At 35.0% G+C, this 17,192-nt stretch overlaps 1 protein-coding gene across 2 annotated transcripts in view; it reads left to right on the top strand.

Moving 5' to 3' along the window:
- The window catches only part of LOC143223036 (uncharacterized), a 178,375-nt gene that overhangs the window by 139,634 nt on the left and 21,549 nt on the right, over window positions 1-17,192 (top strand). Inside the window, exons 3-4 of one of the 2 annotated variants that reach the window (XM_076450411.1) lie at window positions 2,056-2,225; window positions 5,990-6,405. In XM_076450411.1, the coding sequence (XP_076306526.1) occupies window positions 2,056-2,225; window positions 5,990-6,078 (259 nt within the window). In that variant the 3' untranslated portion in view covers window positions 6,079-6,405. Of the gene's footprint in view, window positions 1-2,055; window positions 2,226-5,989; window positions 6,406-17,192 lie in introns of those variants that run through there. The other variant, XM_076450410.1, reaches the window with a different exon arrangement.

Raw genomic sequence — 17,192 nt, 5'->3', positions numbered from 1 at the left:
AACTGCCGGTTTTCCTGTAGTCTTTGTGATTCTGAGGACACATTCTACCTTTTCTTCCAGTCCCAACTTATCGTTGACTATTTCGATTGATGAGAAACTTTCGTTTACAGCTTTTACAACTTAAATTATATAATTACATATTATTCCTACCTGGTGAAATTATGTGTTTGTGATACCTCGCTCACCTGTGTATTGAAAAACAGTTTCCACTACAGAATTTATGAAGTTAGTTTTTACACTTGCACAGTCCTTTATACGCATCGGTTACTGTTAGAGAGATAGGAACACTCTTCACAAAATAGCAGCAATTTACAAATTCAATATCTTATTCAAAACCAGCGCAATTTATTGACGTTTCTGAAGTATTTCAAGTATTTTTTTTGTCTGCCTAATATTTGGAATATCACGTGCTCTGTGGCTTCAAAATAACTTGCAGAATAGGTAAACATTTCTTTCTTAGGAGTGACTCGGTTGCATGACGCTGCATACATAGTGTATTTGTATCCATATATATATATGTGTGTGTGTGTGTGTGTGTGGGAAGTAAGAGGGGTACTGAATATGTGCCGTAGTACCTGAAGAATGAAACAAAATACAGACTTGAGAGTTATTAAAATCTGTTTTTGGAGCTTTTGATCAAAACGTTACAAATCAAGATAAGCAATATACTACAGAAGGGTAATAGAAAACTGCGAATTTATGTTTACTTACGTTTTATTATTAAAATTACTGTCAATTTCTGTTTTTAAAAAGAAGTAATTTTACTCTCTCAACCAGTGTTCTTATGAAGTTGGACATATACTAATAATTATCTAAACAACAATATAGTGTTTGATAACTATTAACTCATCAATATACGCTTAGCGAAGTATGATGGTCGGGCACAGTCTGGTAGTTAATATGCATGGGCCACTGTAAATCCATAATTCATGGTTGGCGACCCCTTGACGCAAAGCCATAATTCGTAATTTCTCCATAAGTGACTGTAAAATTCCATTTTTATGTTGCACAAAAGTGGTCTATGAATGTGTTGTTCACAACCAAGCTGTCTATTGTCTGGTCAGTTATATCTAATGTGGGGACGGCTATACGTAGATTATAAATTATTCTTGAATTACAAAGTCTGTAAATGACAAGAACAAACGTGTAAAAATTTCGAGGTTTGAAGTAAATAAATAACATAGAAAGAAATGTTTTTAAAAGTAAAATATACAATTTTATAGACTCGGCTAAAATGAAATATAAACGCCAATATTAAATAAGAAGAAAAACTTAAAAGTACATATCCAAAAAGTGGGTGTTTTTCTTATAGCAAAGCCACATCGGGCTACCTGCTGAACCCACCGAGGTGAATCGGACCCCTGATTTTAGCGTTGTAAATCCGTAGATTTACCGCTGTACTAGCGGGTGGCCATATGTAAGAATTGCCCACATTTACTCTAAAAGAAGGGGAAACTTTTTCGAACGTTGATGCTAACAACTTTCAAAAGTTGAAAAGGCGCCATCTACCAAGTCAGTATCAAGTCTTGGTTGTACGACTCCGAGAACATTAAAAAATTATAATACGTAAATGAGTTTATTACTTCTCAAAAATGGATTAAATTTGTAAAGCTTCTCCCATTACGTTATGACTCTTCAAAAGGCAAGAGTACAAATGTTACCTTACTGGAAATAAGCGATTTTGAGGAATTGACTGTTTTTAGAGATTTATATATAATCTTCAGTTTTCTTATTTCATCAATGTAAACTTTTAACACACGAATTCATTTTGATTAGTAAGATATACTATTGTAATTATTTCCTCTTTTACAGAACTGGTCCCGAGTCCAAATAGAAAGAACCTTGTAAACGACACCATCAACTAGTTTCTAAGCAACAACGTGAAAAAAACAGCACGTGTGTACTTAACTTGTGTGCCTACGTTTATTCGTGTGTTTATTAATAACGCCTTCTTCCTTGCATTATTCAAGGGCAGCTAGTTGATATTATCGAACAGAATAAGGCAGAAAACAGTATTAGATGTGATTATTCATACTCAAACTCTCCTTTTTTCAGTACAAGTCCTGAACCCAAACGAGAGAGTCGCCTGACCAGCATCATTGACCAACTGCTAAGCAACAAAACGAAAGATATGCACCACACTGATGATGATGGCAAAAGAAATGAAAGAGACAGTGAAAATTTCTATGAAAAACAATTCAGTGGCCCAGAATCACAAGATAACGGTAAATATATTATTTTTGGAAGTTTTTTTTTTATTTCAAATAATTGAATAACTAGTGCAGAAAGGCTTATACAGGTTACCAGTAATTGATAAGTTAACGTTTGTGATTTGAAGGATTTACAAATATCGCGAATTACTAGCGATTAATCATTTCCAAACGACGAGAGAATTGCAATGGTTTAATTCTGCTCTGTCATAACAAGTGTTCTGACAGTAAAACTAGTGGGTTTCCTTCCAATAATTAAGTTGTTTGTGACTTCTTTAAAACACAGTAAAAATTATTTAATGGAGATTAATTACATCATCATACAAAATGTAAATTATAGATTTAAAACATATTTACTATTCATTACCCCATTGGTCTGTCTTTAATATATTGCCTAATAATATTTTCTCTCATATTTATTTCTTTTTTATTTCTCTCTTGTATCGTTGAGTTTAATTATCTTTCCAGAACCAGCTACAGAAAGTATGCAGTAGCTTAGATAAGGGCTTGAGCACTCACATCCGTTTCTAATTTCAAAACATGTAATTTTAAGCTTGACTACTTGGAAAAACTTACACATCCTAGAAAGTTAATAAAGACACGTTGAACAGTGTTGACCTTGTTGTTGTTGTTGTTGTTTTGAGCTCCGTCATCAGAATAAAAAATTTAAATGTATATTTTATCAGGCATGTTCTTAAAATTTAACTCAGCCATGCCACGTAGTCCAGGCACGGCGTGGCTAAGTTGTTAAGCCACTAGACCCGTAATCCGAGAGTCGCGGTTTCGAATCTCCGTCACACCAAACATGCTCGCTCTTTAGGCCGTGGGGGCGTTATAATGTGATGGTCAATCCCACTATTCGTTGATAAAAGAGTAGCCCAAGAGTTGGCGGTGGGTGGTGATGACTAAATGCCTTCCCTCTTGTCTTAAACTGCTAAATTAGGGACGGCTAGCGCAGGTAACCCCCGTGAAGCTTTGCGCGAAATTCAAAAACAAACATAGTCCAAGTGTTTTGCATATTGTTATTATAAGCTCTTCTTCTCGTAGATAGTTCTATACAATTGTTTTTGCTTCTGTGTTGTGTTTCATACAAGCAGCAAACAAATGGTCAGACCAAACCAGATCTACCTACCAATTACAGCCTGTGAGTTAATATGGTCCGCCCGTTTGGGTTGTGCTCGGTGAAGATTTGGTGGTTTACCGGTCTTTAAAGAAGTCCTTCTCGGTAGAAAGAGGGTGATTTCCCGAGTTATACGCCTACACGTTCAATGATTGGTCTATATTTATCAAGTACCTTGAGTGTACCTACCTCTAGTTTGAGGTACTTTTAAGACTATTTAGTTTAAGAAATCAATTCTTTACCTACTGTACTAACACAAAAACTGGCGTATTAAAACAAAATATAAACAAATGTTAATGAAAATAAAATTTAGTTTGCTTTTGTTATTGTTGGTTGTTTTTTTTTTGTTGTTGGTTTTCCCACATGTGATTAACAACAGTCAGTTTACTTACTAACACAAGATTCATGATTGCCTACCTACAAAATTCTAGTTCGAAAGAATGGATTTATCTGTTGTAAACTGGGGTCTGTCTTATAACTTACTGTTTACTTTAGCCAGCTTCTTATATCATACTTAGGTATTCGAACGTTACGCCAGATAGAAACGTGTATGCACAACATTCACTCAAGTTGTCACAACGAGCTCTCGTTAAAAATAATGCTCAGGATTTCGCGAAACGTTACTCAAGCCTAGCTGTCCATACTATGATTTTGATGTCACTCTTATAGAGCGGCCTCGGCCCCATAGTGTCGAGCGACTGTTTTGCCCCAACGGAACGCAAAGCCTTTCGATTAACGGTCCAGGCACGCAAAATCACTGACACCCTCCTCCCCTCATGCACACATCCCCCAAAAAACTACAGTTCAATTTTCATATTGTTAGATATAATTTGTTAAGTCGTATAGTATGAAGGCAAGAATGAAACCTAATTAATCTTATATAGCGATAGATGTTTTAAAGCATAAAGTTATTTGCTTTCCCTTGTTCACCTGTGCATGAATGAAATAATGGTTGCTAACCCTACAAAATAACTTGATAAAATTTGAAAACATACGAATTAAATTTAGAAAATTAATGGTGAATACTTGGTTTGAGTTTAGAGAAGACTGAATATTGATAAACCATTAAATATCCATATTCATATTATCACGGCTAATAAAGTAGGGAAATTTTGAACTTCGTAATCAAATACCACTAGAACTTATTCTCGCGGTAGCCAGGTTTAACTTAACACTATTTGCTCTAAATATATATCACCATGTATATTCGTTACTTGTTTCTGTTTTTTTCTACACGTATTGAGTTTCAAGCTACCATTAGCGATATTTACCATTTCTGTTGATCTTATTATCACCTATAATTTTGACAATTGCTACGTCCCAATTTTGTAGCAATTGTTACTTACTGTTACTTGGCACCTCTTTCTGGTTAACCAAATATCTTCCGAAGCATAGTATTCCACAAACAGTAATTTTGTTGTACTTTTTTTCGGTTATAAACAGTATATTGTGCTTCTTGATCGATAGATTGTTTAAAAAAAGCATACTGTTTTGTGCTAAAATGTAAGCCTTGTGTTAGTTCTGCGTTCCTCTTTTAATAAAGGTTTTCTAATAGTGTGTGTTTTCTTATTGCAAAGCTACATCGGGCTATCTGCTGAGTCCACCGAGGGGAATCAAAACCCTGATTTTAGCGTTGTAAATCGGTAGACTTACTGCTGTACCAGCGGGGGACTTTTTTTAACAGCATTGCCTAATTACAATAATAACGTTCTTTTTTAACTCGTAAAACATAAAGAAAAAAAAACATTTTGTGCATTCGGGGCCAAAGACATGAATAATTTCGACACCAGTTCATCATCGTGACAGCACCATGCGGTCATGCACGTGGCGTGTGAGCTTCTACTGAAATCTGCCTGTTAATACGTGCTATTTATTGACTTTTTTTTTTTTGCGATGAACGATAACAGCGACAGCCATACCTTGCAATTGTTTTGGTGGTTTTTACCTCCCGTACTCCATGGAAACATACTTTTATCTTCTATTCTGAGATTGTGTAACTGTTGTCCTATCAGTACCTTCTATTTTTCATTTGTTCGTTTGTTTTACCATCAAAATGTTTTTTTTGACACATTTCTTCATACTGTCTTGATTTTGGCAGCACAATTTAACATTCACCTGTGTTCACACTTAGTACTAATCATTCCTATGTAAAATATATTATCTCACATTAAGAGACTAAATACGAACACTGTTAGAAGCTTAGGGCTACTTCTTTATTAAGCAAAATCAACTCCTTCCAGTTTAACCAGATTGCATAAACGACTAGATCCAACCACGTAGCTAAGATGTGTCATCATCTGTTTAGCTGGCCGAGTTGAAGATTATATAGCTCGAAATACAGTTTTCAGCTGTGGAACGAATAAATTTTGTCACTTACGGAAATTTATAATAAGTATTTTCCTACCGTTAGTTAATATGTTTTTTAGCGTTTTACAATACGAAATGATTATTTCATTCATTTCCAATAAATAGATTACGTGTTTTTGTTTTATTCTGTTGTTCATATTTTAAGCTGGTAGTCTGAAAGTTACCAAACGCTTTTTGACAATTTAAAATAAAATTTTATTGTGAATCTAAGCATGCATTAGCAACACGTGTACCGACTCGTTCTTTACTAATAGTATTTGTTTTTAGTTGCAAATATCACTCATAACCACAGATATAGATAGAACCAGACCACAACTACAAACAGCGGCGTCCTACTCTGCTCTATTTATCCACCTCCCCCTGGAGCTAAAGAGCCCCTAGGTAAACTGACCTGAATTAACTGATCTTCTTCATCATGCGCAGCTCGTCCGAGGCGTTTCGTGATAGGGTGAAAGAAACCTGAAGTCATCTGTAAAAATACAGGCATTCGGGACACATCTGTTCATCAGTTTGTTTAAGGACAATCAACTTTAAGTGAGTTTAAGGCAGAATTGAGACTGATGATTTGAATGTTAGTAAACCGAGTTCATCAGGACAGTTGTTGTCCTACTTCATAGAACATTCAGATCATCCATAAGCAAAGGATACCATATATGTATGATTAGATACATAAGTTGACGAAATATTAAATGATATTGAATTGTTGGACACTTGATTATTCATTAAAAAGACTTGGTCAGTTCATGGTCTGATATATTACGCATATATCTACAATAAATGACTACACACAAAACCAAAACCGGGAATCCTAAAGTAAAACTTAAGTAACAGTTCAATATGTTAGGTTGAGTATAAAGGAATCATTTTACTAGAATAACTACAATGATATCTCAATCTCATAGTAACTTTTTGTACAGGTTAGAAAGAGGTTAATAACCCTAGATGTCAATGTACATTCTTTTGTTTTGTTTTTTACTGTCATTTGAATGATGAGTAAACATAGATAAAATTACCTTTATGCGTCAGATTGAAGTAAATAGACAAGCACTGAGTCGCCTCAAGCTGTATCAGTCAGACCAGTATAGTTAATTATATTATCCATTTATCATCAGGGATGTAATGAATTGCTCTCTAGTCTCTTATCGCTAACAAAGAAATAAACATAAATACCAAACCTGTTAATTTACTACGACATTTGTGTTCCAGACAGTGCACTGTCCAAAAGTTATCAGGTCAACGAACCCGTGCGAAACGTGCTGTGACACGCCTGTAAAGTTTTTTGTTGTTTATTTTCTGAAATACTAAACTACAGGTGAAGTTACCCATGATGTCTCTTTACTAGATAATTGACAAGTTGTATACGTCACTTGCACGAAGCGGACTTATTGAATATAACAATGGAAGATGCATGGTGGAAGATGTTCCAGTAGGAAAACAATTTGGCCTTTTTCATTAGGTTTAACACACAAGCATGCTTCAAATGCTTGTAGTTATCCATTCAAAATATATAAGTTTTTATGAACGTCGAATTTCTCATTTTAGTATTAAAAACCTCATCTGATTTCATCCTAGTCAGTAAAGGCAGCTATTGGAATAAAAAACACTGACAGTTCACTCGAAGAATTAAAAAAGCGATTGTAAAGTTTTATTTCAAATCAAGTCGCGAGCTCTGTTGTCAAAACAACGTGTTTTTTTAGTCTTTTTATCCTAGAGCAAAGCCATATTGGGCTATCTGCTATGTGCAACGCATGCAAACGAGCCCCGTATTTTAGCGTTGTAAGTCCGTAAACTCGCCGCTGTTCCACCAGAGAACGTTTCTTTCGTAATTGACTTCTGTTTGTTTGTTTGTTGTTGTTTTTAGGAAAGGGGTATTTTCTCATGTATCCTAACAAAGTCACAAGCTAACTTAATACAAAGTACTGTTTAATTACGTGTTTCTATTTACGTTTTACAAAATAATTCCGTTAGAAACGTTTGAGCTTAAATTTATTACTTCTGCAAATAAGTTATTTTCGTCTGAATAAATATAAATACAAGATGCACATTTTTTATCATTATCTATAAAAATACTCCCAATAATTTCGATAAATTTGGAATAGTCTTACAAATTTTAGGTAATTACAATAGTAGATGAACTTTGGATAAATTGGGTAGCATGACTGGTCCTGTGAGACAGCACATGGCGTGCACAGAGTGTGTGACAAGGAACCACACATGAAAATATAAAAAACATTTCTGCTGCGAGGCCTCAATTTTTAGATACTTCCATCAAAAATGATGATTCATGTTGTGCAGGAAAATTGTTAACGAGCTATAACAAAAAATTTCATAACCATGGGAACGGGCTCCAGGTTTCCTCATATCTGTTGTCGTACCTTGTCGTCCGTGTGTTTGCATGCATGACTACTTAGACCCTATATCACCTTCAGTGACAGAAATAACAAATTAAGCTTCAGCGATTCTGATGACCTTGTCAACCGCATTTTTCTACCCTGAATCATGAAACAAAACCAGTGAAATGCTATTGAAATTTATTCAACGCCCTGTTGGTACTGTACCTTTAATCTTAACATTGGCACAGTTGTTCTGCACACAGTTTTGTACGTTTGTGTGTTGATATTCAGTCATGGAAAGGATGAAGGCGTTCCGTAAACTTTGGTGTATGATAATACGTAATGACAGCTTGGATTTGTTATATGGTACGCACACACTTTATTGTGTGTCAGTGCTTAATCCTGGCCTGGACTAGGTTGTCTTTCACGTATACTTTTCTATAATGATATTCCAAATTCACAAGAACGTCTGGAAATTAATTCCGTTCCAAACCGTAATGATAGTGTGTGTGTGTTTTCTTATAGTAAAGCCACAACAGGCTATCTGTTATGTCCACCGAGGGGAATCGAACCCTGATTTTAACGTTGTATATCCGTAGACTTACCACCGTCCCAAAGGGAGACCTGTAAGGAGAATAAACATTAGCAATAAATAAACAAAATGTGTTTTGTACTTCAGTTCTCGAAACCTTGCAGATATTCACAATAGTTGCTTCTAAAGAGTCTGTTTTAAACTGCATCAAAAATCGCCACAAGGCCAGAATGTGTACATATAGATAGTTAACAGCTGCTCTTATTTCACGTTTCAGTGCGCTGTAGTTCCGAACGTAAAACTTCATCTGTTTGTGTGTTTTTTTTATAGGAAGCTCATGATTTTTCAGAACCTCAAAAACGAATATACGATATTTTAAATAATTATGAAAACGATGAGAAAAACTTATACATAAAGTAATTGCTGGGGAAATGCCACTGTTTATTACCTGTGATTTGTTAACATCCAACCAATCAGAAAACGTCACACTGTTGTACAACCTAGCAGTAGTTGTAAACCGATTTCACACAAAGATCCCAAAAATAAAATACCGCATGAAAAGAGTGTAGAAATCAAGAGTTTGATCTGATCAATAAAACTCTGTTTCCCAAGTTGTGTCAATGCCGTATTTCAATGAGAGCCGTATACAAGACTGAAAAGGGTGTGTGAAACTGGTACTTTTAGTAATGGAAGTGGTTGAATTAGAAAACAAATTAATCCAGATTCGAGTTATTGGGCAAGAGTGAACCCTGGCGGCTCTTCAGGTGACATACTTTTTTATATAGTCATTTTATTGTCTAAGCTAAACACTTATATCAAACGTATGTTGTATCATAAATTCATGATGGTTATAATAATTTATGACAATGTATCACAGATTATCTAATTGGTACTAAAGTTCAAGTATGATGTAATATTTTTACATAAAAAAAGCACTAAATGTTTGCAAACAAAGGATACTGAGCGTACCAGAACGGCTTGTCTTTATGGCAACAGGAAATCTTGATTAGTTAAGTTATAGGTTTCCTAAGAACGAAGTAAAAAGAGGGTTTGCAGAAACAAGAAGTTTCAAGACGTAACATACGCTAATTTCAGTTGGTTGTAAATGTAACTAAGCATAGTGTATGCTTCAATGCAAAAATTAATTCCACTTGCTTCTGGGAAAATGGTACAATGGCAAATGTTCAAATTCTATAGTGAAATAAGTTATAGGTTTATGTTGGCTCTCAACCAATAGTACAGGAGAGTGACACAAAACTGATGGTAACTTGTTACCAGAACTGATAGGTACACCAGCTTCTGATCATCGTGCAATCTATATCGCTTCTGTCTTTTCATAGTTGCTGTATACATGCACACAGAAAATAAATAATTTACTGAGGTGCAATTTCATGCACATCAACTAGTGTATAATGCAAATACTGCACATATTCTTGTGGGCACTGAAATTTATTAATTTAGAAGCTGGACTTTACTTCATCAGCATTGAATCAACTGTTGAGGGTATTGTTATGAAGTTCATATTTCCAGTACAGCTAAAAATCACTGTCAGAAGTTATACACATTTATAGTTCATTGGTACAACACATCACCCTGCTATCATAACTGAATCTACAAGTGTGAGAAGTTATATACATCAGTAGTTTATTTGCCCGTTTATGGTGGCTAATCACTTTACTGCATAAGAAATAGCACCAGAGCTGTCTGAGTCCTTTATTTGCTTCTGACAAGGAATTTCCACAATCTTTTTTGGGTATTAAAGGCAATTTTTGGTCAACGTTCATTGTCCAATTTAGTTTGTCCATAACTAAAAGTTACATCTAGAGTACTGAATCAAAGGAAACCTTGCAACAGATCAACATATTATTTCGTGTATAGTACAATAAAAGTATTAACTGATGTTACCGCATCCACGAATCACATATAACCATGGTCTTTCTTCACATCATTTAACAATAAAGACAAACAAGTAGTTTCCAACAGTTATATCACCTCATCCCTTATCGTCCAGCGTTTTATCATGTGTACATCATCGGTATCTATCTAATGATGTGTGAGTGTTGTCTGACCCAATCTACCATCTGGTGACAAAACAAATTCATTAAGCAATTCACTCAGGTCCCTATGTTAAGTTCAAACTCCGCCACAATCCTCTACTAGAGATTTTTAAGTACTTAGAAAAATGTCTGTTTGTTCTAAATGAGAATATCGTGGCTGCAACATTAGCAGCGTGGCTTATTTGAGTCACCTTTGTTCCTGTTACCAGAGTGATTCCAGCTGTAAGCTAAAGAGACAATTGTTTGTAATTGCAGGCTAACAATGGTACACATCAGCACTCAAAATTAACCGTTTGTTGTGGCTTACATGCGTGTTTACAACTGATAGCGTTGATAAGTTATTTAATTTTACTGCATACATAGAAGTTATTCTTATGAAATAACATGTTCCATGTGTCTATTAATGAGCTGTAACGAATACAGATTTACTTTATCAAAAGCATTATCCAGAAAATTTATGTAGCTATAATTTATTTTAATCTCAAAACTGGTTTAAAATATTGTTGTAATGTTTCATACTAATGGACTAAAACCTAAAATCGCGTAGCAATCTGTTTGTTATTTGAAGTAATAATTGAAATATACTAGTAATTTCCAAACACGTCAAGTAAAAACTGTAATCTTATTTAATATGTTTATTGGCTATAAAATGAAACAACTGAGACATGTATAAACAGTCGTGTATATGACTTGGCATTTTATAGCATACAAGATAATTAAAAATTGTTAGTTTAAAAGAGGGAATAGGGACTTCAGAATAGTAGGAAAACAAGTTTAGTCAAAGTGCAATGATTATATTTTCAAGCCTATAACAAGGAACTTTAAAAAAGTAAACAAACTAGTCTGGAAATAGTGTCTACATTATTTTCTTAAGCGACAAATTCCTATTTTTGACTTAATATCCACAGTACTTATTAATTTTAATTTAAGGACTATTTATATCAGTTATTTATGAGACATAAAGGCATATGATATAAATAACCTTTAGCTGGTGATGTATTATGTGTTGAACAGTAATACGAGTGATATTGCATCAGGATAAACGCTTGGTGAATATATAAAACTGTTCTCAAGCTTATTGTAATACAATAGCACACAAATTACTGATCAACAGACCAAGCATGCTTCGCCAGCAAAGGCTTATGGATCAAAATTACTGTAATAATTTAGCATTAACACACAGTGACTACATATTTATTTTAATTGTTAATAACATTAGCTGTTGCTTTATAAGCAGTATGCTCTGTAGGTTTTTTATACACCTCAATTAGAACGTGATAAATTGGAAAAAATAAAACAAGTACGTTTTTTTACACATGAAGAGTAAGATACCTGTTTTTTTTATGAGAACGGAGTTAATTTTTTTTTGGGAGGGGGCCTAGCATGGCCTAGCGCGTTAAGGCGTGAGCTTCGTAATCTGAGGATCGCGGGTTCGCGCCCGAGTCGCGCCAAACATGCTCGCCCTCCCAGCCGTGTGGGCGTTATAATGTTACGGTCAATCCCACTATTCGTTGGTAAAAGAGTAGCCCAAGAGTTGGCGGTGGGTGGTGATGACTAGCTGCCTTCCCTCTAGTCTTACACTGCTAAATTAGGGACGGCTAGCACAGATAGCCCTCGAGTAGCTTTGTGCGAAATTCCAAAATCAAAAACCAATTTTTTTTTATTATTGCGTGAATAATTTGCTTCAATTGAAAGATCAGCACAGTATGAACAATGTTAGAAATGTAGTGAAGAAACATTGAGTCAGTCTGGCTATTGAAGAAACATTGAGTCAGTCTGGCTATTGAAGAAACATTGAGTCAGTCTGGCTATTGAAGAAACACTGAGTCAGTCTAGTCATTGAAGAAACATTGAGTCAGTCTGGCCATTGAAGAAACATTGAGTCAGCCTGGCTATTGAAAAAAACATTGAGTCAGTCTGGCTATTGAAGAAACATTGAGTCAGTCTGGCTATTGAAGAAACATTGAGTCAGTTTGGCCATTGAAGAAACATTGAGTCAGTCTGGCTATTGAAGAAACATTTGTTGTTCCTTTTATTATTATTTCAATTTAATGATGTTTGGGCACCTTTATATTAAAGGGAGTGACTTTCATTCCTAAAATTCCACGCTTCATAGACTTTATCAGTGTTAACTGAGTTATTTTTCTTTCCTTACTTAAAATTCACACCGACAGTTTAGTAGAATCTTGTGACCTAAAAATTAATTGTGATGAATACAGAATACTGACTGTTGCTGATAATTTGACTGTGTTTTGATTTTATATAGCTATTTATTATATTTATTATACAAACTCTTAAATTTTATTAGGTTCATTATTTGCTCAATAAAAATAGGCCCGGCATGGCGAGGTAAGTTAAGGCGATCGACTCGTAATCTGAGGATCGCGGGTTCGAATCCCCGTCACACGAAACAGGCTCGCCCTTTCAGCAGTGGGGACATTATAATGTGACGGTCAATCCCACTATTCATTGGTAAAAGAGTAGCCCAGGAGTTTGCGGTGGGTGATAATGACTAACTGCCTTCTCTCTAGTCTTACACTGCTAAATTAGGGACGGCTAGCGCAGATAACCCTCGTGTAGATTTGCGCGAAATTCAAAACACAAAAAACAAACAATGAAAATAGTTGTCAAAGTTTGTTTATATAAGGATTTGATATGTAACTTTGAAAACTACCACGCTTGACTTTGCGACACTTTCTCACCAGTGTACTGTAGAACGACTTTAATAGAAGTTAATGTAGCGTTGACTTGTAGAGACAGATTTCATGAGACAATGGATCAGTAGGATATAAACGACTGAGCCTAGCCAATCTGGGGCGCAGCTGGAGAACTACATATCCGTTTGTGCTTCATCCAAGGTCATTTTTAAGAAGAATAAATTAATATCGGCTCGAGCGGCGACGGGGCAAGGTTAGGTGTAGCAGCAAGCTACATTCTATTACCACGTGGAAGTAATTTCTATTGAATGCGTTGTAGTTGTAGCCAAAGAATAAAGACGATGAAACCAGGTAAGTCGAAACCCTATGTACCTCAGAAGGTAATCTCGATTTCAGATTGCGAAGGACGTCATGATCTATACAAAATAAGAAATTGACGTTAAGGACAAATGTGATAAATGGTTTTGTTCAATGGATGTTCCCAGTTAGAAACTACTAACTTTAGTGCTAGCGTTGGGAATGTGAACAGATACAAGTTATTCCAGTAGCATGTTGCCGGGTTAACGATGGCTTTTATCTGTTGAATTAATTGGTCCTTTCTAAATAATAATATTATGAAAGGTTCTGTTAGCTTATGTTATTATTTGTTGCTTAACATTCTCAAATTGTAACTGTTGAAACAAAAAATGTAAAAAGGCTTGGTGAACAAACAAATGTAATTTAGTTATTTACGGAGGTCTTGGGAGACCAGTCTACAACAGAAAAAGTGCTTTTCCATCTTTGTTACTTTTGCAGAGCATTCCTCTAAGAATTACTCCACAGTGTTACGCTGTAGCAGGTAGTTGTTGCCCATTTCACACTTGTTTCTTCATTATAAAGACTCCACCTAAATCACCTATAAAATAGAAGTGAATCTTCACTCTGTTTCCCATATTTCTCTACTTTTCCCTTCCTTATTTTTTCGTTTTTAAAACCAATAGAAGCAGTTGTGAGAGGTATTGTTAATTTCGTCTTTTTGAGAACCACTGTTATTTATTTTTGCCAAGTTGGACTTGAAATCATGTCTCTTTGGTCACTTCACTGTGTCGTGGGAAGCCCTAGCTGATGGCACGTGCTGCATGCTCTATTCCCGTTCCTGCCACTCCTTCTACCCCGGGTAAGACAGCGTAAACGGATTCTCTTTCCCTAACTTCTGGAGCCCTTTCAGAAGAATGCCAATAGCTGGAGAAACATAAAAAGTCGGCAACGCATTAAAAATGAGGGGAGTGCCGACTGCCGGTAGTTGATACCCGCTATGAGAGACCCGACCTGCTTCTGGAAATGCTATATAACATCAAGGCTAGCAACCACATCGGATTACTGGCTCCCAGTCACGTAGTAATATACTCAACAGACGAAGCGGATGGGCGAACTGCGGATATTTCAAACCCATTTGTGTTCAGCGTTGGTACATATAATTACGTAAATCAAATAGTTCTACAAGGTAGCTGACCCGGAGCTATGAAATTAGAATGTACCAATGGTATCATATTCCAGTATGTAACAAGTCCTCAAAGTACCACGTTTGTTGTGCCTTATAATGGACAGTTTTATATATACCTAAGGACACTAGTATGGGTACTAAAACCTTTATGAGATAAAATGCATCTCAAAATTAAATAAAAGTTTTAATACCCATACAAGTCGTCTGGAGATGCATGTTTACTTCAAGTGAGTTTCTCGTCATCAAGAAGGTACGGTTTTATTACTGGAGAGAGTTTGAAATAAAACAAAACAAACAAATAAATATGACACTGAAAATGTGTAGGCGTATAATGCTCAAACGTTGGCATATGCTATTGTACTATATAATCTATATTACCTGTACTACTCTTTATTTATAGTCCTTCAGCTAATAACCCTCAACTTCAGGGCTAGATCTCTTCGGAGGGCACAACACCGATAGCCCATTATGTAAGTTTGCGCTTAACGACGAACAGTCTATACAACAGTGCCTTTACCTTGTTGTTTAGCTTGTAAAATATGTTGAATTTACAATGATTAAAGTGTTAATGCCCCTATTCCATGGTATCTGCGAATCCTGTTAGTGAAAACTGAAAATAACATATCTCATTCTACACATGACTAATTTATCTTATAAACATGACTTTCAGTGTTCATACTTCCTTTATAGCATACGGAAATGACGTCATCCTGCTTAGATGTGTTACGATAATAAAAATAAATTGATTTGACTTCATGTTAAATATCGTCACTTTTATAGGAAAGCCAGTTACTGTTCGCTACTTTCTTTAGCGTAATAAAAAAAAATATAATAACTGAATCCATTATGAATAAAACGTTTCTAATTGAGATTATGAATATAAATAACGTGGTATTTCTTGAGTTTGGTTGTTGAAACAGGTTTTATTTTATTCATTATAGTCCTGTAAAAAACTGAAACATTTTATATCCTTAAAACAACTGCGGCTGCAGTTGCAATATTCTAAGCTTCATATTGAAAAAAAACTTAAAAGTTTTGTTTCTGAGAAAAAAATACAAAAACTGTATGCCTAAAAATCTTTTAGTTAATCCAAATATGTAATATTTAAACACATTATGTTAATGTGTTTAGTTTTTACTTGCTGATTGCATAACCCGGCACGACCAGGTGGTTCCGACACTTGACTTTAAATCTGAGGGTCGCAGGTTGGAATCCCCGTCTCATCAAACGTGCTCGCCCTTACAACCGTAGGATCGTTGTAAAGTTACGGTTGATCCCACTTTTCATTCGTAAAAATAGTAACCCAAGAGTTGGTGGTGAGTGGTATGACTGGCTGTTATCACTTTAATCTATCACTGCTGAGTTAAGGACAGCTAGCGTAGATAACCCTCGTGTAACTTTGCGCAAAATCTATTTCACTAAAGTAGTGGCTTGTTCATGTATTATAATACCACTATAATCGCCCTCTAGCGGGATGTTTGGGGAGCCATACTGCTAGAAACTTGGTTTCAATACCTGTGGTGGGCAGCGCATAGATACAACTTTCTGTGTCTTTGTGCTTAGTAATAACAACCACTATGATCACAACATAGTATGCCTGAGGTTGTTGTAATTTTGTAACAAGCGGAAATGACAGTGGCTATGATTAACGTTCTTTTCTAAAGTTCGAAACTATTTTAAACTTACAGAATATATTTTGTTTCCAATTATGTAAATATTAATAACAGTTATTCTACTTGCTTTGTTTTTAAGCGACATTGAAATTAACTTTCTTATAGATATAATATTCCTTAGGGCACTCATGTCCGTCTCATCGGTCGTCAATAACATCGTATCGTCAATTAAACTGACTTTCTAGCTGTAATTAATAAATAAATTGTGCACATAAATTTCAACTCGATTTCAATCCTATTATACATTTGGTTGAAAAACAATTGAAGTTCAAAATGTTGTCCTTGTAATTTATTAAAGCTTATGATTATGACTGGTATAACCTTTAAAAACTTCCAGTTCCTGCCAAGAGTTTCGTGCTGGACAACTACAATAAGTCTTAGAACTGCGCAAAGAATATAAAATAAACAACTGTTTAATTCTTTACAGAAAACCGTGATTTTGTTTATAAAAATGTACAGTGCATATATAAGTATATAAATATACTGTTCACGACCGAAAATCGTGTTACTAACAAAAGTAATGGCACTGAATTATGAAATAATGCATTCTACAGAAATACTTAAATTTTCTTTCCATCTTAAATCACTCAAATAAATCAAGAATAAATATACTATTTTTCGTTGATAGTTATTGAAATAAAAAACAGTTTTTAATAACAACAAAGAACATGTAGTAATAACTGTTTTTGAAAATATCATAGGAAGATAGGACTTTTATTTCTATTTTTTTATACTGTACTATAATTCTCTCTTTCGGTAT

Source organism: Tachypleus tridentatus, chromosome 8 (genome assembly GCF_004210375.1).
Source record: "Tachypleus tridentatus isolate NWPU-2018 chromosome 8, ASM421037v1, whole genome shotgun sequence".
In the NCBI taxonomy this organism is placed as follows: domain Eukaryota; kingdom Metazoa; phylum Arthropoda; class Merostomata; order Xiphosura; family Limulidae; genus Tachypleus; species Tachypleus tridentatus.
This window is presented reverse-complemented; position numbering and strand designations above follow the sequence as displayed.